The 23,297-nt window shown below is 36.8% G+C and overlaps 2 protein-coding genes across 3 annotated transcripts in view; one reads left to right on the top strand and one right to left on the bottom strand.

The window, feature by feature from the left end:
* The window catches only part of LOC139718390 (SCO-spondin-like), a 362,530-nt gene that overhangs the window by 287,146 nt on the left and 52,087 nt on the right, over positions 1-23,297 (top strand). The window lies entirely within an intron of this gene.
* Positions 719-23,173, bottom strand: LOC139718321 (transmembrane protein adipocyte-associated 1 homolog). The gene is made up of 10 exons (XM_071629800.1): positions 23,160-23,173; positions 19,194-19,468; positions 9,025-9,157; positions 7,027-7,116; positions 6,404-6,556; positions 4,852-4,965; positions 4,092-4,152; positions 3,688-3,790; positions 2,655-2,735; positions 719-1,403 (listed from the first exon to the last, which is right to left on the bottom strand). Exons 2-10 carry the CDS (start codon positions 19,409-19,411, stop codon positions 1,172-1,174), a joined length of 1,185 nt encoding a protein of 394 aa, XP_071485901.1. The 5' UTR covers positions 19,412-19,468; positions 23,160-23,173; the 3' UTR covers positions 719-1,171.

The raw sequence follows: 23,297 nt of genomic DNA, 5'->3' as shown, positions 1-23,297 counted from the left end.
AGAAGAGTAGCACACAGACTCTGCAACCCATTCTCTTTGCCGTTTACTCACACCGAAACTAAACCAAAATCTGATATGATGTTGAGGTATTCAGCTGGCACTTGATATTTGAGCCAAGCCATGGGCGAGATCTTTACACTGAAACCGAACAATACCGAGTATGTGTTCAGAGGCACTGCTTGGGAGCTTTGGTAATAAATTAAGACATTATACTCCATGAAACGAAAGAGGTAAACAACCTCTTGCTATACTCTGAGAATACAAGACTTCAAAACATTAAAATCAGAGGCCTGCAATGTTTAACTATTGGATTGTTTTGTTCGACAATTGATATATGATGCGTCATCTGCACGGGACACAGGAACCTGGAATATGTTATCCCAAGTGATGTTGAATATCATTTTTGTATCTGAAGATAGATAACACAATTCAGAACAACAACAACAAAGTAAAAACGCTTTGGGGCATGGGGGTTAAAATCAATGAATTCTTGGAATTCTTTTGGTAGCCCTCTATCAATGAAAAAAAAAAGAGTGAATGAATTCAAAATTTGTTCATATGCAAGGCCTTGAGCACCACAATGATGGGAAATAATTGGATATCAAGATGACCTTTGTTCTATAGTTTCCCCTAAAATTTTGTTGCTCCCCCATCCCCCATTCCCCCCCCCCCCCACCCCCCATCCCCCCATTCTCCCACTCATCCCCATTTCCCATTTGTTAATCAATCTCAGTCACTTTCACAATCGCAAGTGCCAAGTCATTGTGGCTAATACTGATCGGAAGTTTATACATGAACAAATATATTTTCTCTTTTTTTTCCCCCCTCATCATTATCAGCTCATACCAAAAGAAAAAGAAAGAAATAAAAGATGCTCAGGAGACAGTAAATGTTTGCTTTCCTTTCGTAAAGGTATTTGTAGCACAGCTGCTATTCATCAATCTCCCATTAGACAAGTTTCAGATTAGATCTTTCACTGGCAATAAGAGAACATCTACACAGAACAAATAAATACATAAGGCTAACAGTAACGACAACAACAACCAGTCACAAAACAGCCACAGAATAATGCGTGGGAGTACCATTTGAGATCAAGATATTTGCGCAAAAATATATATATATATTTAGACTTTTACTGGGTGTTAATTGGACAAAGGTAATAACCCGCAGGTTAGCTTTTCACGTCGTTGAGATCGTGTGGCAGCGGCTCGATCTGGGAGTTGATGCTGAAGGAGAGCTGGCCGGTAATGGGTGGCGGGCTGCCCTGGCCGAACTCTGTGCTGTCGTAGAGCGAGGAGGTTATCGTCTCGTCACGGCTGATGGAGTATGGCAAGTGGTGAGTCTCGTCCTCGTTGTCGTCCGGCTGTGATGCATACGACAGCAGCAGAACCTGTTTGGATGCCCTGTTCAACAAAAACAAGCAAGCAAACAAACAAACAAACAATAAACAAATGCCATTCTTGCAGCAACAAAATTTGTAAGAAAGTGTAAATATGTTGCAGGATAGCTTCATATGATTTCAGTCTATAATATCCGATAGAGATGTAAGTCTCAAATATCAATTATGTAGAAAAATTATTCCCTACAAAACAAAAATAAAATCTGTCCGTGCATGTTCTACTTTTACAAACCAAATTTTCAGTTCATTGTTAATCTACCTTGCTGTTCATTTGAGGTGAATACATTCCACAAAGCAACATGAATACATAACAAACAAACTTCTTAGGAATTGGACTCTCCCCCTGCCCACACTCTAAATTTTCTTTCAACACTGACATTAATGACCTTACGAATGTGATGTGTGATGACATGTGCTCTTTTAATTCTAAAGCACATGTCTAGGAAGCATAAAACTGCTCAATTGGCTGTAGGAGTTTTAAAGTTCAGACACACTGAAAGATAGAGTGATTAATCTGTCTCTTGTTAACTGTACTCTCGGTAATATGGTCAGCTCCTCAAAACAGACAGATACTGTAAAAGTGGAAATTTTCGTGCTGTTGAAATTTTCGCGCATTTCGCGGAACCAGAAACTAGCGCAAAAATAAAAGCATGCAAATATTTTTGCTTGCCATACGTTCCTGTGCGTGATGTCTTGATTCTGCAGAAAACACGCGAAAAATTAGTCGCGTGAATATATCCACTTTTACAGTACTCTCCATTTACTCTGCTGTGCGGACTCACTAGATGCACAACGACAAATAAATACTGGGGTAGAATTTCCTCTTTTTTTCCCCTTTTTTCCGTTATAAGACATCACAAAAATGACACACACACACACCTTTTTACACTCAAGGAAAGAGACAAGTTAGCCAATTTCATGATTTAATCCTCTTATACACCATTTTGCGTGCTTTATCAGGTAATACGGCCTTCGAACTCTGCTGGCAATAGCCACGTTCAAAGCGCTAAACTTGCATGTGAGTGTATACATCGCAGTCCGCTCAGCAGAGTGAATGGGAGATATCTGTCTGTTGCGAGGGGCCGACCATATAATGACTGTCAAACAAGAGGCAGATTTATGGGTCTAACTGAAAGGTAAATGACAATTGCAAATGTCAGAAAGAAGACAGCTAATTTTCGAGGTGTTATTGTGTCATCTGACACAATTTACATGTATGCTAGACATTATAATGGAATCCCATCTTCAGACTCACCGGAAGAAGTTGTGAAGGAATGCGATGTATATGACAGGAGCAAAGAATGCGAAGTATAAAAACGATGTGAGGTCTGCCACGCTGCAAATGTAAGAAAACACAAAGAGTTTGAGAACAACTGTGGCATTCAGCATTACAATATCACCTGGGTAATGCCTCAAAATGCAAAAGTGCTCCACGAAACATTCAATCTTGGTATAATCTATTACCAGCTGTAACTGCACCTGGAATGGGATATTCTATATCAAACCAGTTTTAAACATTGTATTAGCTGGTTCAGAGTATTAGTTGTATTCAAACTCTACACATTTTTGAAATTTACTTTTTTTTTTCCCTTTACTGCACAGCCAATTATATATCCAAACAAGTTTGATCATATTTGTTGAATAACTTTCATCAGCAACATAGTTATCCACAAATTTGACCTTGACTTTTCACTAGCACATGCACAACTGAATTCCCTAGTTATAGCTAATATATGCCTCATTTCCTTTGGTTGAAGTTTACAACAGTGTTTGGTTTTTTTTTTCAAACATCACTGTGTATAACATTAGGCTTTTCACACTGAAAATATATCCCTTAACCTGGTCATTCATAGTCAATCTCCCACAAAAAAAATCTCCAACATCAAGGGTAATTACACACAGTAGGGTGAACACACAGAACAGAACAGAATGTCTCTGGCAGTGCTTTGTATGGGTAGGTGGTTGGTTGATAATTCTTGTACACATTGTAAATTTCAAAATTTTGGCTCCATGGACATACACTGTATCTTCTAGTCACACACTATATCAAATTATACTTCACAAAGTGACTCTACATGGTAAATCATTTTCATCACGAACACCATATCAGTATAGTCTTGACATTCTGTCATTACCCAGCCTTGCGACACATCCAAAGTACTGATCCACCAGATCTGCACTCTATATTGCCTTCTGTGATGCGTACAAACTACTTCCACCAGAACTGTAGTCAACATCGTGTTATACTTTAGCTAAATAGACAGTAAATGCAGAACAGCGCCACTCACCACATTGCTGGGAGTATCCAGCTATAGATTAAGCCACTCGCTACAGCTTGACAAAAGTTGAGCAGCGCCAGCACTGCCACGTAGCAGTAAAATGAACGTTTTGCTGGGAAGGGAAGAGAAATAATGAAAATCTCTTAAACAGAAGACAAAAGCAAAATGACATACAATAACCAGTTGCATAACAAATATCTCTATTCTGATTTACTTCAAGAAGAATGTGAAGGCAATCTGAAAGATTGTAATATTTTGTATCTTTGACTTCTTCTGTATCAAGGTTATTTCATTTACACAGAAAATCAGACAACATAAATAAAGTTCAGTACATTTATAGTTGGAAAAACAATATATTCAATGAGTTGTATATTCACAGGATGCAATTTCATCAGCACCTCCACTGAGCTCACCTGGAAGTTGTATTCTTTCTCTGAGTGGAGTGTACGGTAGAAGCAACACAATCAGGTATGCCTGTGAAAAGAAAAGCATTTAGCTGGTGAGGTCTAACTTGGCACTATTCACAAACGTAGTCCCATTATTTCATGGATCATACAGCTGAAGATTAATAGAATTATTGTATGCTTTAAGCAAAGTATAAACCAGATCTTTAATTTTTATTTGATAGTTTGCAATTATATTCTTGGGTTACATTTTTTTTGTCATGTGTCCTGGAAGGCAATCAATTCTGACTTGACAGAATGCCGGTAAGGAATGCAACACCCCCCATTCTTAGAAACAACACTTATTCACAAATCATTCCAACAGGGAGGGGGTTTTTTTAACACTCTACACGACATATGGAATTATAACTATGTGGTAAACTTCCAGAACTCTGTGTCAATTACCAAAGTGTTGCCTTCCTAACAAATTATACCATTTCATGTAAGAGCATCTTAAAGCCTTCATTTCATAATTCCCACGAGGATCAAAGGAATGCACATCATAATACTCTCGCAAGGTAAAGATGGCTGGCAATCTGATTACTCCCATATGTTTATCTTAAATAATGTGTCAATATTCACACAGTCAAAGCTTTCTACATATTACACCAGTTTCATTCAAATTGAGAACTTTTATATTTTTGGTTTAATTTCTTTTCTTCAAAATACACTTTATTTGAGGAAATGGCCTTGAAAAAATATAAACCAAGAAGAATGCACAGGAGCATACCAAACAGAAGATGGAAGAACTGACACACCAAAAGATCATCCCGCCATGGGTAAAGATGTCATGGTGGTTTTTAGCCTCGTAGTGAATATCTGGGTGGAGAATTTCTAGCGAACCCTGTAACAACACAAACAAGATATGAGGTTAAGAAGCAATTTCAGGATATATATCAGAAACTTCAATAACAAGATAAGGAAAAAGTTCTGGTATTGATCTTTGAGGTGTCCGCTTTTTGGATTTTTTTAACAGCTCGTTTTTAATAATCATCACAAAAGTAAAGGGTGAAATAGTACATTTTGTGTGAGTTAAAATGTTTGGGCTTGCGACATGTGGCTAGCTTATAATCCTACACAAAATGATTACCAAGGTATCCAGTTCCCATAATTTGGGATGGATTCCCCCCCCCCCCCCCCCCCCCGAGATCTCAGCCATCAGAGGTGTGATCGTGATGAAATTTTGAATGCGTGAGACCCACGTCAAAATCAATAAGATTGTGTCATAAGATTTTTTGAAACAATCAATTTCTAATTTTAATCAATTAATTATGCAATTAAGCTTAAGATCATATTTTAGCCTAATTAAAAGCATTGAGAGTCTAATTTTTGATCTGTAAATCTGTCCTAGCATATTCAACAATTGTACATCACAAAAACTTCCAAAAGTCATTTCAATTTTTACGCATTTTATTGTTTTCAGAATTTCTTATGTATTTCTTTGTTTTTCAACTTTTGTTTTTTCTTTGTTTTTTATTGGAAATTGTCACTGACCACTTTTCTACCATAATTAGCTTGAAATTAATCAATGAAAGTGATTAATTGTAAAAATAATCAGGTTTTTATGACTTTCATGACAGAGCACTGTTTTCCACAGGAAATGTACACAAAATCACAAAATTGTGCCCGTTTTGGGGTGACATTCCATTACAAAAATGGGTGTGGCTTCGCAAAAGTATGCGCGGACGTTGCAAATTTGGTCTCAAAAGTTGCGCGAGACTTGAACAAACAAAGTCAGGAAGCCTCGCGACGAGGCCTTCTCACGTTACAGAATTATAGCGCGAAACATTGAGGGGGCAGATTCCGCCCCCCCACCCTTTTAGGGTTAAAATGCAAAATTATCATTTAACAAAATAATGTTACTGATGGGATCATGCTTATAACTTCTATTTTATATCACATATACCATATATTTGGCAAGAATAGTTATTTCACCAATGAGAACATGCTAGACAATTTCAAAAGCTCTTAAGTTCGCACAGTGCTGGAATAAGAAATAAGTATCTGCCCTATGTAACACTGGCAAATTACCCAACTTTGAGGTGATACATTATGTATTTATATGTCATCACATTCCATTTGCGTTGTCAAATGGAAAGCAATAACTTGGCATACTGTTTCATTTGTGATTTATCAGTTAACTCGCATAATTCTCAACACTGAAGCCATAACGCAGTCACAAGGCATACACAGTACTACTGACAACACACAAGTAGCATGGTACAGGACAAAGCCCTCAAAAGATTCCTCCACCATATCACATCCCCCTCCTTCAGCTTTACCTGGATGACACAGTATATGAAGGAGATGACACAAGTGATGAGGATGACCAGCCGGACGCTGGACTTGCTGTCCAGATGACTGAAGCCAATGGCAAAGATGACCACGCTGAGTTCTATCGTCATGAGAGCAAACCGCACAGCTAGCCACAGGACCTGCAAACGCATTTAGCATAATGCAGAGATTTAAGGTGGGGTCAGTTATGCGACTGGAAGTGGTATCATAATAATTATCTGCTTTATCTACAAATTTATCTACAAATTCAGCCTACACTGAAATCTGTAGAGGCTGTCTGGGAGTGGAGAAAGTAGTCCTGGTAAATATTCTACAAGAGGTAAATTTGTTGCTTCCATGAATCTTCTGTGTTGCATTACAATACGGAAGTCATTTCATTTCTAATGCGGAGGAAACTTGCTGAAATTCCTCTTTCCTCCCAAGTTTCATACCTACATTTGTAAATGATACGATCTGAACTTTATTTGGTGTAAACTCTCAAAGAAAGAAAAAGGGTTCTGAATCCGTGGATGTTCTAAAAAAATATATCATACAAACAGTTAAACCCTGCCTGTCATAGTTACACAGCTCTGTAAACAAAATATAGCTGTCCATATTTTCAAATACTTACTGTATCCGCTATGTCACCAGGTTCTGTTGCCGCATCTACAATCATTGACACCACGGCACGAATCACCCCAACAATTGTCGCAACAAAGGCCTGAAAGTGAGGAGAGACAAAGTCGTAACACATGATTCCTACAACATCGTTGCTGTTATAAAATACAGTGCACTCCCGTTATATCGAACACGGTTACAACGAAATTCCGGTTACAACGAAGTAAAAATTTAGGCCGCAACATAATTGGCTCTATTTTTTTTATTGTAGATTTGTTCAGTTATAACGAAATTTTGATATACTAAGTAATGAAAGAAAACTGCCAGTCCTGAGGACTTCATTATAACAGGAGGCATTATTTACCATTTACAGATGAAACAAAAACCCAACTTAAGTGCTTCAAAATAGTTCTAACATGTGAGTAAGGGATATAAACAACCAATGTAAAAATTTGAATCAGTATAATTGATGTTAAATATTGTTTAATATACAAAATGTGAAAAATAGTTATAATAAAACTGATTCTACACTAAACTGTCCACAGTTATGGTGTATTAAGAAAAATAATGATATCTCCTTATATTCTAGACTTTACTGCAAAATTTTATACAGTACACTGTAGAATGTTATATCAAATGGGTTAATCAAATACCGGTTAGTGATAGGCTAAACACAGTCACGTGATGGAAGCACATTGGTTATGTTTGCCCATGGGCAGAACATTTTGTAATGTTCTCCCATGGGAAAACATTTTCACGTAACAAATAGAAGGACCCGCGCACAGTGAATTTGGCTCTGTGCGAGCGATCGAGTGCGTTGTATTTGACTAACCCATATAATATAACAGATGATGACTTTTGTTGTCGGGAACATGTACCAAACGTTCCACCCTCAGGGTTTGAAATGCTATTTCGGGAGGCTATAAGTTCTGAGACGAAGTCGGGGACTTATAACCTCCCTCAATAGCATTTCAAACCCTTCGGGTGGAACATTCGGTATGTTCCCTCCCCCGCCAGTCATCATCTATATAATGTGATACAAGTGACCTACACATATACGTCAAATGAGATAACTCTAACATTTCTAGAATCACTGTTCCCAATGGTAAACAGTGCCTTTAACTAATTTCTTCCCGATCAGATATATTGGTGTGAGACACTCTACATAAAGAACACACAAGAAACCCTCTTGTTATCTTTACATATACGGCTGTATCTAGGCCTCAAGATTATGAGTTATCCTACCCACTATGAAATGCCAGACATTTTGCATCTATTAAACTTGCAAAAGATAGGAAGGAAATACAAGAGACAAGTAATGGGATTGTCCTATTCACATACAATTACTATCAAGATGAAGGATTCAGAAGTAAGAATATGAGCCAATTTCTCGTTGGGAATACCCAGTGTACTTTCGTTGTGGGAATCCCCCATGTTCTCCTTTTAATTTTTTCTTATATATTCTCACCTGACTACAGCAGACTGTTTAGCATATCATGAGATGATCACGATGGAGAACAGAAGAAAAATCAAATGAGAAACCCAGAACAATATTATGTTTGGGGGGAATGCACTCTACAGGCATCACTTTTTGGGCATTCGTCCCCTTTTCTGGCACTGTCATATACTCAAAATGTTTCTGTGTGTGTGTGTGTGTGTATTTTTTTTTTTTTAATCTTCCTTATTACTAGTATCTGCATATCTATAAATTTCTTTTATTGTACATTGTGATGTTAACCTGTTTAGGACAGGCTGATTTTGCTACAACATGCATTTCCCATAGACATCTGCCCGAGTATACTCGGGATTGGTTCTCAACAGGTTAATACACACGCTCATTTTCTGGAAAACAAAAACAAAACAAAAAACAAACAAATCTATATGTTTCTGTTGGAGATGAAAAAATATGTGAATGAATGAACATATGTGCCATGATGTCCAGTCTGGTATCGGTATTTCTGTGAAATACAAATAGGGACAGAATCTTAGCAAGGGAGGAGGAGCCTCTTACCATAATGTAGAAACTGAAGAAAATCGGCCGGTTGGACTGGCGCAGCTTGGCGACGGCGATCTTTGACCTCACGAGCAAGAAGAGGAGGAAGAGGAAATTGGGCACCAGCAGCATGAGATCCCACACACGTATTCTGCAGTTGGGGAAGAGGGGGTGGGTTGGGGGGAGGGGCACAGATAAAGGGCCACAAGACATGACGGAAATACATTAGTGATTGAATAGCAGCAGGTAAACAATAACCAGATGGCATTCTCCACACAGTTTCGCTGTACACTGTTATATGGAAGGGGAAATGCATTTGAATACTATGTAAGACTGCCATATGATATACTTGTACAGTACTAAGAATCCATCAGCATACTAAACATATTCAGTAGCCAGCAGAGTGGCCTAACACAAAATTCTCCCAGTGTTATACTTAATCATAGTCTAGGGATGATAATTTTGCTCATTAAAGTAAATTGCATGTCCCACTCTTTTTAACCACCCTCAACCCCCCCCCCCCCCAAACCCACTCATTAACGGAAAAGTTGCATAAATTTATAAACACTCACCAAAAAATGATAAGCTATTTGAATCAAATAATCTTTGGATCGAAGTTAAGTCAGATTAATTACTATTCTGTTTTGATGGAAATTAGCAAAGTTGAATTTTATAATTGTGAGCAAGAGCTAACTCAAAAGAGGGGTTAATTGTTAACGGAAAATGTCACCTCCGAAACATAAAGTTTGGACAATTTCAGTCTTTAAAGAAGACAAAGCAGAACCTGGTAAACATAATAGTTCTTAATGTTGGATACCTGTCTATCACCACAACAACAAAAATAATGAAAAGGAATGAACAATTTAATATGCTAGGTCTGACAAAAAAACCATGTCAGAGTGCATACACCAAAAGTGTTGGATTTCAAGCATGTAAGTGCATGCCACATCTGAAAGAAAAAGAGACGAAAGTTCATTAAGGTACCCAAGGTAGACACTGTGGGTGGTAAGTTTATGAGAAAAAATAATGCATATCTGTCAGTGTATAAGAAAGTTATACACCAATTAGTGCCAAAACCGTGTTTTACACCACTGATTGTAAAAATGGCCATACAGAAATAACTACTGTATTAGCTACGCGTTTGTAAAAAGAATTTTTTGTCCCCTAAATTTCATCTATACATGAAATATTGTGAGGGTATGACATCATCAACTCGCTCATTTGAATATTCATAAGGACTGGTCGAGGAATGTTATCCAAAAAATGTGAAATTTCAAAATGTTGTATTTTCTTTATTTCTTGTCCAATTTTTTGTCATTTTTTTTCGTTCTGTAGGGAATATTTTCTTTTCTTTTTTTAAGTTTATTTATGATGTGATGTATATCAGGTGATGTAAATTAATTTAATGTTGTAATGTGTACGATATATATTTGTACCACATGAATTGTTGTTTAAAGATCATAGGCAACAAAGAATCCATGTACTTAGACCCCTTCCTACAATCTTTTAGCAATGAATGGCTACCAGCTAAAGGTGTTGATGATTGATGTGTAATGTCAAGTTACAATGTATCATGACCAATGAATTGAGATGCTTGTGCCGCACAGTGAGATTTCATAATGTGTCTATCTTCAATGTAAATTGTATCATATCAACCACCTTTCTATACAAGGTGCACTACAGTAGCTCATCTTGTTTTTGATAAGAATGGGATGCTTGTATTGAGCTATGGTAAAGTTGTACTTGGTTCTCTCAAGATATCAGATTTTTTTGCCCTATCAGGTGACCCTTGTTCTTGAAAAAAAAAGAAAAAAAGAAGAAACCACAAACCCCAAACCACACACACACTCTATTATGATGACAAATTCACTTGTAGAGATATTTAAGTCTTAGTGAGTGGGTTTTTGATGGTTCTGTGTGTGTGTGTGTGTGTGTGTGTGTGTGTATGTTTTGGAAAAAGGGGACATGCAATTAACTTATAGAGAGCAAAAAGATCCGAGACTGTGATTAAGTATTAATTTATGATTGAATAACAAATATGAGAAGTGAAAGTATATTACCAAAGAAAAATCCCTATGAAAATATTCCAAGTTTCTTAACTTGTCTGTCACCTCCGAGACAACAGATTTATGTATTTGATTTTTTTATTCTTGACATCAGTTATACATTACATTTACAAAAATGTAACATATCCCCTCACATTATCTCTGAAGGAAGGTAGTAGAAATAGAGCCTGTTGTTTTCATTTCGGAGCAATTTACAATTTTCCGTTAACACTTGTCACCTCCGAAACAATCGTCACCTCCGAAACAACAAGTGTATTATATTTGATAATTTCTCGAAGACAAAGCAATTTTGTTTGATTCTGTCCAATTGACAGGAATCTCTTTTGGATGAAAATAGTAATATGGCAACAGGAAGTGAGAATTTTCTAGAGATTGATAAAAAATCTAATAAAAACTAAGAATTACTGTTTCGGAGGTGACAAAACACTGTTAACAAGAGTTTTTGCTCATTTCTATTGAAGAGAAACCATATCATGTACACCAATGGTTTCATTTATTTTAGTAACATAAGTCTCCAAGTGGAGAAATCAACTAACACACTCTCACTCCTATTTTTATTACTATACTGTACGTTTTAGGGCAAATTTACATTTTTTCACTTTTTTAACAAAGGGAATGCACAAAATACACCCATCTGTTGTATATATAATATTGTAATCAAGATCAATTCTCCTGCTTTAGTTAAGTACACATATAGATGCTTTCATCTTAGAAGCTTGATTTCCAATTTAAGCAATTTAGTTGTGAAGATTTACCAATCACAGCTTTCCATGTAGGTTGCTTTTTCTTGTGTTTCGGAGGTGACATTGTTTGTTAACACCGTATTGTTATGTGATAGTGAAAGGCAAGACTTCAGTTCCTTTTCACTATCTATTAACATTTTCAAATACATTTAATATCTACAAAATCATCACAATAGAAGTGACTTTTGTATACCTAGCTCACCAGAATTCCCTTGATACCAAAGTGATACATGTGGCAGTTCATGCATGCCCTAGTCCACAATCTTAAAAAAAAATCATAAAATAATCAAACTCCACAAAAAGGCCACATGCCTATAGCTGGTGCACAACTTGTTCTTGAATTCTTAGTTGTTGTTTTTCCATGTACAACATGGCAATCATAAACAAAATTATGTGATTTTTTTTTTAAATATGACAATAATTATTACATTTTCCAAGTTGAAACAACTGTTTATAAATGACATTGTATTTTTTTAAGATTATTGAAGTTATCTGACAACTAAAGTGAACAGAGGAACAAGTCCCCAGGACTGGAAAGGGAAAGATCCAAAAACAAGATTTGTAGTTCTATCTCAATATAATTTTGATGACGTGTTTACCTTGTTTTGTTATTATGTTTTATCTTAGAATTTTGCTTTAAGTACTGGAATTTCAGGGAAAAGAAAATGGTTTCTTAAAGGACAAGTCCACCTTCATATACACGTGGATTGAGTGAATGCAACAACATTAGTAGAACACATCATTGAAAGTTTGGGAAATTGGGCAATCCATTCAAAAGTTACAGTATGGGTTTTTTTAAGTATCTATGCAATCAATCACTGCTGGATGAGATGACTACGACAGTGTATGATGTCACATGCATACAACGATATAAAGAAAATATAAGTGAATTTCACAAAACTTTACTTTTTGAAAAAAGTGCACATTTCTTCAACTTGCTACTGATGTATGTTAGGGCAATATTATTCACCCTGCCTTCCAAAAGAGAGAAGTCAAGTGTTCTTTTGTTATGCAAGAAAAGTGAAAATATGTTGAATTTTCTTGATACTTTCTCTATATCCTTGTACACGTGTGACATCACAAGCTCTAGAAGTCTTCTCATTCAGCTTTGACTGAGCAGAAACTTCAAAAATTCATAACTCTGGAACGGATTGTCTTATTTTCCTCAAACTCTCACTGATGTGTTTTACTAATATTGCTGTATTTACTCAAACCTCATGTCTATTGAGGTGAACTTGTCCTTTTTCGGTCCCTTATAGGGTTATTTGAGACCAGTTTGTGTCCGGGACCTTCTGTGAAGTTGATGGGTAAAATTACTGAACAAAAAAAAATTCCCCATAAGTTCACACAAAAGCATTACGCTGCTCTCTTCAGCTGGGAAACACAAACTGTTGTCTTAACCAAACTGTAAAAACTTGCTAAAGATTAGTATGAATTACAATCTAAAACAAAATATGAGCTGGTATCCACTATCATGAAAGAGAATAACTAAACAAAATAACATGTAAGAACTGAAAGAAAGAGCTTATATTTGAAAATTAAAGCCATGAGGAAAGACATGAATGTTCACAATATATTAGTTACATTGTAACACCTGAGAAGTTGGGTTGTCTCTGTGTTGTGTCACCTCCAAAACAATAAAATGATTTTTTCTTATCCTATACTTTTTACTCTCAAAAGTGACTAATATAATTTGCTGGTAATTTTCAAGCAATTCAGAAAGATACATAAAATATATTTTGGTAATGTCAACAGTTTAAATGAATCTGGTATATAGAAAATTTATCCCAGATGAACCAAACACCTTTCACCAGTATTATAACATTTTTATGGTGGCTATCAAGAATGATGAAGAATTCATGAACATCCTTGAATTTAATCTATTTATAATACTATGTGCGAACAAAAACATAATATAAGTCAAATAAGAATTTTTGCTTTTGGCATTCATAACCTATGTCCCCACCAAAAAATTACAATGGTACCCTCCGCAACGATAACTTTAAAGATAGTGAATCAATCTAAAATACAATTTGAGGGATTGAAACTATAACTCATTGCCCACACCTTACAGAAAACCCCATTCAATTTGCTTCAGAGGTCAAAGAGAAATGAGGATTTTTGTAGAGCATGTCAGGAATCCCTTCCCTCCAAGTTCTGTATATTGTGTTTACACATTAATATGCAGTTCCAAGAGCATCCAAGTGCTAACTTGGAAGAATCAGACTCCTGACATCCTTTATAACAATCCACATTTCTTTGAGACCACTTAACAAAATTGACTGGGGCTTTCTGCAAAATAGAGCTAAGATGTTATAATTTAAGACCCCAAAGTAGATTTTAGCTGATTTAACCATATTGGGTGCTACCAATGCAAAAGTCTAATTGTAATTTTCTTTTTTTTTTTTTTTTTTTTTTTTTGGGGGGGGGGGACATACTATATGAATACTTGAACACAATATTAACATTGAATGTCACCTCCGAAACAAAGTTATTCTTCCCTGGTGTTGTGGAATAAAATGTTCTGAGAGCAAAGAAACATTACTAAAATGATCTTACACCCTCATTTCAATTTAAGGTAGAAAATGGAATGCCAATTTTCTTCAGGTTACAATATCTAGCTTATGTCTGTCATATTCTTACTGTAAATGAATATTTCAACACAATGTTAACATTGAATGTCACCTCCGAAACAAAGTGATTCTTCCCTGGTGTTGTGGAATAAAATGTTCTGAGAGCAAAGAAACATTACTAAAATGATCTCACACCCTCATCTCAATTTAAGGTAGAAAATGGAATGCCATGTTTCTTCAGATCACAATATTTAGCTTACAACCTTCGTCCAAATGGAAGGCAAACTACCGGTGCCCATGCTAATTAATGAAGTGTAAAAAAACACTTGTTCTGTGTGGTTTATCTGCTTGAAACAGGAGTTAATTTCTTGTTCTCGAGTTATAATTATTAAAAACATTGATAAAAAGAAGAAGTTTGGTGTTATTGTCACTTATTCTCAAAAAAACTGAGTGTTAATATTAATGTCACCTCCGAAACATTCTATTATGTTAACTGTCACCTCCGAAACATCCATGTGTGAAAAATCCAAGATTTAAAGAAATGATTGGAATTTCATTTAACCTACATAGGAAGGTAGCCCTTCTTAAAGACTTGTTATAGTATAGAGTTTGACCTGGCTTGCCCTCCAATAAATAGTTAAAATCTTAAAAATTGCATGTCAATTGGTATTTTTACCAAAAATTTATAAATCTCATGTATTTCTTTTTAATTCACTTTATATTCAACCCCCAAATAGTTTTGATTCACAAACTATATATTGTTGTTAACCATATAAACTTTGCATGGTGAAGTTTGACTACAGAGTTTTGTCATTATGGTGCAATTCGTGAAAACAAAATTTTGCTTAAATTTACTTCAGGTGCCAGGGTTTTCCTTAAATTACACCAATAACTCTTCAGCTTTAAGGTCTGAAATGTTATTTTTTCAAAAATTTGAATACTTTCCAACAGGAATCGAACAGAATAATGAAAAAATATTTTGTTTGAAATTTTGACCCTCTGAGTACAAAAGTTACACCACTGATCGTAAAAAAGGCCGTATATGAAATGAACAAGAAATTGTGAGAGCATGACATTGTCAACTTGCTCATTTGGATATTCATAAGGACTGGTCAAGAAATGTCTTCCGAAAAAAGTGAAATTTCAAATGTCATATCTTCCTTATTTCTATCGTCATTTTTGTATAGTTCTGTAGGGAATATTTTTTCTCTTTCCTTTGAAGCTTATTCATTTTTGGGGTGGATTTCCTCTTTAATAATCCCCAGCAAATACACATAGCATATACATACAGTGTACCTGCAATACATCTCTGTACAGTACTTTGAAAATACCCAGTCAGTAAGCAAATTTATGTCTACACGTGCATACTTTGAATACAGTATGAGATGACATATTTGCAAATGTTCATATGTCAGACATTTTTGTGTGTTGTTAATTTTACAGTTGTAAGGGTCTAGGAATTCTTACTTTACCTTTCATGAAATAAATGAGAATGAGTCGCAGGCAACAATACTGGAACTGAATACTTTTAGAGTAAAGGTAGTGTCTTCTGCATTCAAAGTAATAATCTACATATGTGTACTAGCATGTCGTTATGCCCCAGATATCGCATTGTCATGGCCCAAGCAGCATGCTAGACTTACAGTACATACCGGTATGAATTGTGCACAAACCAGCGCTGGCATACATTGTCGCTCAATCTTCTTTTCTTTTCTTCTTTTTTTTTTTTGTGGAAATTATACTTTTGCACATTGTTGTTTATAGCATGTTGTTTTTGTTGCGGTTTGGGGCAATTTGTGAAATTCATGAAAATAAAACTCCTGCAAAAATTTCAGCTAGTATAGTAACTGTTTGCCACAGCAAACACGGTACCAATACTATGTCGAAACCAAAGCATGGATCTGTGTGTTATTGATGCCCCAGTATAGGGAGAGTGTAAATTGTCTGCAAGTCCCTGTCCCTGACATGTGTGGGGCAGTTAAAGTCTGCGGTACAGACAACACAACAAGGGAAGAGGGGGAGGGGTAGATCTGTTCTAATTGGGCTGACCATTTCACAAGAAATTGACCGCTCCATGGAAATGATAATGACACGCTTCCTTTAGGTGGCAAACCAGCAAAACAAACACTCCATTATAAAGTATGGTAACTGTATCCTGTCAAATGCACAGCTACTTCACACTTTACCCTGCACAAACATGTACACATACACTACAGGCTGTATACAATACAGGCTGCATACACTTTATATCTATAGCTATGATGTCATTGGTGGTTAGCATTGCATTGCAAAAAAAGGAATCCAGTAGGACACGCTCAGTTCCATGTTTGCACAAACTATGACTGTGTCAACAGCTGGGAAATAATCGTCAGTGACTGATAGCCACTAGTGATAGCCACAATCACACACATTTAAGAGAGCTGCTTTTACTTGCTTGTTATGACACAATTTCATCACAGATGCTAGATACACAGTACCAAATTTATGGCTTAAATAGATTTTATGCAAACTGCCCTATAAGGGTAAGGTTCATCACGCTTCGGTTCACTATTCATACACAGTGTAGGTTAACATACTGACATCAAAGAGTGGTCTCATTTGTAGCTTCAACAAAATTTTATGATGAACATTCAAGGAACTGTAAGCAGAAAATGCATGAAGACGGCACTGCATTGTTCACTGCATTCAGGTTGCACTCTGCATAATCATATTCAGTTTTAGTAAATCAATGTTATCTAAAAAATCCATAAACTGTTTCATCTACAAAATTAAATTGATTTACAGTATACATCGTAAGTGTAGCCTGAGAACTAATTTAGAGAGAAGCATAGGATACAGTTGTACATCATTCTCATATATTGCTTGATTTTCGTTCACACACATAATTTGACCTTCAAGTTTTGCTTTTGACCTTTGTACTATCCAAAAAAAAAATGGAAATATTTGCAGAGTCGTTATTGCCAATCATTTTACCACATGATCTACATGTACCGGTACACTTCAACCTATTCTTTTCCAAATCAATGATTCATAGAATGTGAAATTTTTGCTTGAGTTTGACCCAACAAGTGTATAAAATGCATTTTGATGTTACAAGTAACACAGAATCCAGTAAGATCCATAAGATTTATGATTCGCTGTACACTGTACATGTGATCCAGTCTTGCTTGTGGTTGACAGGTACATGTAGTTGCAGTGTTATGCATGGGCTATGCACTTGTGCAGTGATAGCATTCCGATGAATCATTGTCCAATCTCTTTAAATCGAGAACATCACTTGATTATGAGAAAGGTCTTACTTGAAAGTAAATGGTAAATGCTTTAAAACGGGTATGAGCATACAGTATCAAATATGGTCAGACAATTGTTTAGTCTCAGCCATACACAAAATATAAACTACTATGGAACAGGTTGAGAAAATTCTGCGATCTCGTAGGTCGAGAGCCGCGTGTTGCATTTTTACTGGACGCACACTGCCATACTGATGACAACCCCTATAAATGTTACTGAGCACTTGTAGCACGAGTTCGTGCACGAAGCAAGCATTCATGCACTCAGTAAGGGAGGCCTATTGGCTAGCTAACAATGCATCCAGTAAATTAAATGTGCATCAAGCAATCACTGGATAAGTGGCTGGAAGAACTGGATGCATGGATTGCATCTATGGCAAGCCAAAAGGAAATGCATCCAGTAAATTTCCCTTCAGATATACATGATCAAAAACAGGATTTCTAGCAAAAAAAAAAAAAAAAAAGTTGCCGCAATTCTATAACACAGATGATGAGCATGTATTTTTGTGTGTCAGTAGGAATAGTATGCATGTGGTAAGGATGGAATTTAGTCTCAAGTGTAAACCAACAAGACTTCCATAGTTACCGGTACATTGTACCTTACATAGTACATTATGCACACAATTCCTACTGACACACTCACACCTGTGCATCATTTGTACACTGTACACTATACTGTGAATAAATTACACTGTAAATATACAAGTGACCGACCTTGATCATATCTGATGATTTTGTTTTCGTTAACAATTTCCTCTATAATATGGATGACTTAAATACAGGTCAGCCACAAGACAAATATGACAGCTCAACAGTGGATCATTTGTAATGTTATCCAATGGGTTACAAATGGCAAGCAATATCAAAGAATAGAGCACGAATAACCTTAGTGTCATTAACAGAACAAATTTCATCAGTACAGCACTGTAAAGTGAGGAACTGCTAATTTTGTGCTGTGAACTGAATTGTAAATGAGAAAAATGCAATGGTCACAGTAGAAAATTCCAAGCTGCAGGCAGTTGTTAGTCTCAAAGCACTTTCACTATTAAACCCATATTAATTGAACTTCAATACACTGTAGAACAGCTGATATGTTGTCTGGAACACACAAAATATGTATTCCACACCCAGGGAATAATTTTCCAACTCAAATTTGATTAGCAATTTCAGCTGATGAACAATATTTCACATGGTATCCTGTACATTTCTATGGAAGAAAACTGCTACACAAAAGATAGTTTGTATAGCAGTGGTGTAAAAGTGCATAGCAAATTGCGAAGCGATACCAGGAAAATTATTCCCTGCACACCTCCAGGGTTTGAAATGTTTCTTAAGCAAGGTTAATACGTCTTGCCTCAGCACATCAGTTCAACCCTGGTTCAACTCTTTGGATTATTGATTCTGTATTACATATTATACAACAGAAATTTGTTTTTTTGTTGTTCCCTGTATATTTCCTCCTATGCTAGTACTAAAACGGCCTATAACAAGCAACATGCCCTCTGAATATCTCACCTAGATTTTCCCACTTCAGCGTACAGGATCCATAAGCAAACAGGGAGTGGCGTGGATGGGGAGTCTGTCACATTAAGCGTCGTCTGCTCTGATGTTTGCGTCGTCGCGACTACCGATGTGATGTTGATGGACGCCGTAGAGGTGAAGTTAAATGGCTCCATGTCTGTCCCGTTGGGGGTGGTGGGCGTGGGCACGGCAGGAATGTACACCACTGCCATGGAGGCAAGATGGCTTGGGTTGCCTGTATACGTCTGGACGATTGCAGTTCAAGGTATCTGTGGTTTCAAAGGCATAAACTAGACAAAATAAAAGATATAACAAAATTCTCCATGCATTCACCTTACAAACTGTGTCGAATGCAAGAAAGAGACATGCTTTAGTGTGTACAAACTTATATGAAATTCCATAGAAACCCAAAGCGTAATGTATTTCATTCTCATTTCAGTAAATTGTTTAACAGCTGGACCTCTAAGTCATGATGTATTTCAGATAACAGCTACGATTTATAATCCTGGTGTCTAGGTCTTATCAGTTAGTTTGGCGCACCTCCATTGGTGCTACTCAGTGGCGGATCCAGGAAGGGGCACACCGGGCGCATGCCATCCCTCTTTATTTTTTTTTGAAACAAAAGAAATTAAAAAGAAAAATGGGGGTGCATTGCCCCCCCCCCCCCCCTTACGGAATTCCTGGATCCGCCCCTGCTACTGCTTCAATTATGCTGGAAAAAATGGCACACACTGTAATTAATAATGCATCTTGTGCATGGGGCAAGGGAACTGTGTTAATGTTGATGATCTGTATGCAATGTATGTCCCACTTCTCCTATCTTTGTTTATCTGGAGTGATCATGTCAACTTCCATACATTTCATCACTGAAAGTTGCAATACATAACCCCCGACAAAAGACAAAAAAGTGGTCAGCACTGCCCCTAACATACTTGTTTAATAATGAAGGGTACTGGACCAACATTTGGTGACAGGAATATAAAATGCAACAGGCCCACAAGGTCCAGTCAAAGTCATTTCACAATTACTGTTTTAAGATAATACTTCTTATTGTTTGACCAATTTTTGGTAGGACATGGAAAACATTGCATTTAACACAATCAAAACAGTATATCATTGTCCCCTCCCCCATAATTAATAATTTGGCATTACACTCAGATTGCACATTCAAACAATCATATATTGCAACCATCATTATTCATGATAATGATGTAATGTGAACAAGATGTCTCACGAAGGCAATTAATGTATAGCATGCCTACACATGTACATTACAAGTGCTTAGGGTTCCCTATTGCTTTTTTTTTTTCTTTTTTTTTTTTGCATAGGAAAAACCAAAACCATGACACTAATCTAGATGCCACTTCTCGGGGTTTATGTCATATATAGACACCTCCCATTTCTGAGAAAACATATCTCTGAATAAAAAAAAAAATAACCATTAACCCTTACTCTGCACTGCACATCCATACCATGTACTCCTTTACCTATACACTGTATATTCAGATGATCCATAAACACAGCATCTAGATTCTAAATTAGCGAGTTTTGAAATTGGTTTGGTTTGGTAGATTGAATGGTCTAATATCACACACCCCGAATATCAAGACAAACAGAGAATGTAGATTCTGTATGTGGTATTCTGGCTGAAAATCATGACAGGTCAATAGAAGACAAATACACAAATCTGGCAGTAATATACTTTCACATCCACGTACAGTGTAGATATCTTGAAATTCCACAGTACCAAATCATGGGAAAAACTGAAGTAATTGATTATGATTTCCCATCACTCATATAAATTTTGATTAAATTGGGGGGTGAGAAACATTGATGTCGACGTTGACTCTCTTGTCATCGCCTAAAAATTTCTCTTCACAAGCACTTGTGGCATTTGCAGCTGCACAATCTGAACTTTAAAAAAAAATCAAATTAGCTGCTAATAAATCATCATGCAACGTATCATCAAGCAAAGTTAAGCAAGAGCTAAAAATCAACGTACAATAATTAGACGGCAAGTGGAAAAAGAGTCAGTTAAGAAATGCATTTGCCCGTGTGTATGTGCGTCTGTCTCTCCCTGTCTGCGAGCGAGCGTTCATGTGCTGCATTCTAAGATGACCTTTTTCAAACAACTTTCAGACGACTTGCCAAAAATGATTTGTACATTATTGATTTTTACCTCCCATTATCAGACCTACCAAGTCTCATGCCCCAGCAACCCAACTCACGATCAGTCACCCGCCCAGTAATCATTTTCTTACTTCTCCCAGGCCCAGGTTGGTAAGTTAAAGGGGATGGCTAGTAACTGATCAGTGGGAATCAGTGGGAATGCTGGGGGATGATTGTTCCATTCCTTGTGGGATTCATTCTTGTTCTACAAATCAAGACTCATTCACCAGGAAGAAATTTTGAAGAAATATGTTCAAAATGATGTCTTTCACTCAAACCCCCACTTACCATGTCAGAAACAGAGAATTAAAATATAAATGTTAAATTGCATTTTGGCAGGTTCTAGAATAGAGTACAAGCCCCAATTTTTGGACACTTAAGCTTTTTTGCAATATTCATTCAATTAAAATAATACTCTACAAAATTATATCTATGATAATGTATGTTAAATGTATCAACCTAATTTTTCCCAATATTGATTTTGTTAAACAGATCATAAAATTTCACAAAATCCCCAAACATTATCACCTTGTCAATTCCCTAAAATTCGGACTGCGTCTCCAAAATTCGGACACGGGCGCAATGTCAATATGCATGCAAGGCCGCTGAAAAATCCGCGCGCGCCATACCCTGTTGGCGCAAGGTTGCATCGGTGATGTTGCGCGCCCGTTCGTGTCCGTATTTCGGGGACTCTGCACTTACATTCAGCCCCTGTACATTTATTTACTGCATCCGCACGTATGGAGATTTTGTTTTTCTTTTGTGTTTTTGAGGATACCATCACACTCTGAGCTTGCGATAAGTGAAAAATCTCGCAACAGAACGGCATAATTTTTCAATTTTTAGCGCTTTTTCGGCGACCCCGATTCTTTACACGGGACCCAATTCGCACGCGCTTTGGAAAAGTTGCGGTGATTCCGCGTTTTTGATGGCAAAATTTGGGATTTTAGATGGGTTTTGGAGGTGACTCAGGGACTTTCCTGTGGTGAACGAGTGTGCTAGTACAGCATATGAAACGATGTGATATGCTTGTGTTGTGACAGCCAACTTTGCTGCCTTGTGATAAGTGGTAAGTGTCCGGATATTGGAGGCCTGCCGAAAATCGAGGTTCTTACTCTAGAGTTCTATGGATCTAACGTTACAGTCTAGATACGATTTTACACCCAATTTGCTAATGACATAATGTTATCTACAACCATGTACTTATAGCTCCCCCCCCCCCCCCTTGTACAATAATTGCAGTTTCAGATGCTGCATTTCTAACTTTTACTACATGCAGGATCACTCCCACCCTGCCATGTGAGAAACTTGGTATAAATTTTATAAGTTATGTGTGGGGATCTACTTGCATTTTCAATATTTATGTGTCAGTTTAGGCTATTCAATCGGTAAATTCATTTAAATTTTAAATTATTTTCAATGATTTCCTAATGAGTGACTAAGTTAGTGGCTCTAACCGTTAGGCCTACTGCAACGGTTAAATTAGTTCCCTCCTTCAATTGGCCTCACTGACTGGCATGTGGCACTGCACTTGTAAATACACACGCCTCTTTACGTGTTTAGTTTGAAAAGTAGACCTCTAAGTTTTAAAAACAAAATTTAACATAAAATTTAATTTTCAATTTACAAACACTAACTCATTTCTAATTTTACCATAGATTCTATCACTTTATCATTACGGTGAACACGTCGATAAACTGAGCTGATTGACATTGTTTATCTGATCTACATTCATTACATTAGTCGTACACAGGATCAGATATCAGGATCACAGTGCAGCAGTGAGCGTACCACGTAGAGTCCCGTCCTTGTCCGCGCTACTACGCTAGTCGGCGAAGAAACGGTCGTCCTCATCCGGTTCCTCCAAACGGATTTTCGCAACCTCTATTCGAGGTAGAACTCGAGATATGCAGTTCCTTGGGGGCTTGA

This window comes from Diadema antillarum, unplaced genomic scaffold, assembly GCF_040938485.1.
Source record: "Diadema antillarum isolate AM-2024a unplaced genomic scaffold, OU_Dant_1.0 scf00000093, whole genome shotgun sequence".
NCBI lineage: Eukaryota > Metazoa > Echinodermata > Echinoidea > Diadematoida > Diadematidae > Diadema > Diadema antillarum.
Note: the sequence above shows the minus strand (reverse complement) of the source record. Positions and strands in the feature narration are given on the sequence as shown.

Excerpts from the sequence above, each read along its gene's own strand:
- LOC139718321 (XM_071629800.1), bottom strand. The coding sequence starts at position 19,411 with ATGGCAGTGGTGTACATTCCTGCCGTGCCCACGCCCACCACCCCCAAC. Across the intron at positions 9,158-19,193 it reads GCTGAAGTGGGAAAATCTAG|AATACGTGTGTGGGATCTCA; the intron begins GTGAGATATTCA and ends CCCCAACTGCAG. Across the intron at positions 2,736-3,687 it reads TGGATACTCCCAGCAATGTG|CGTGGCAGACCTCACATCGT; the intron begins GTGAGTGGCGCT and ends TTACATTTGCAG.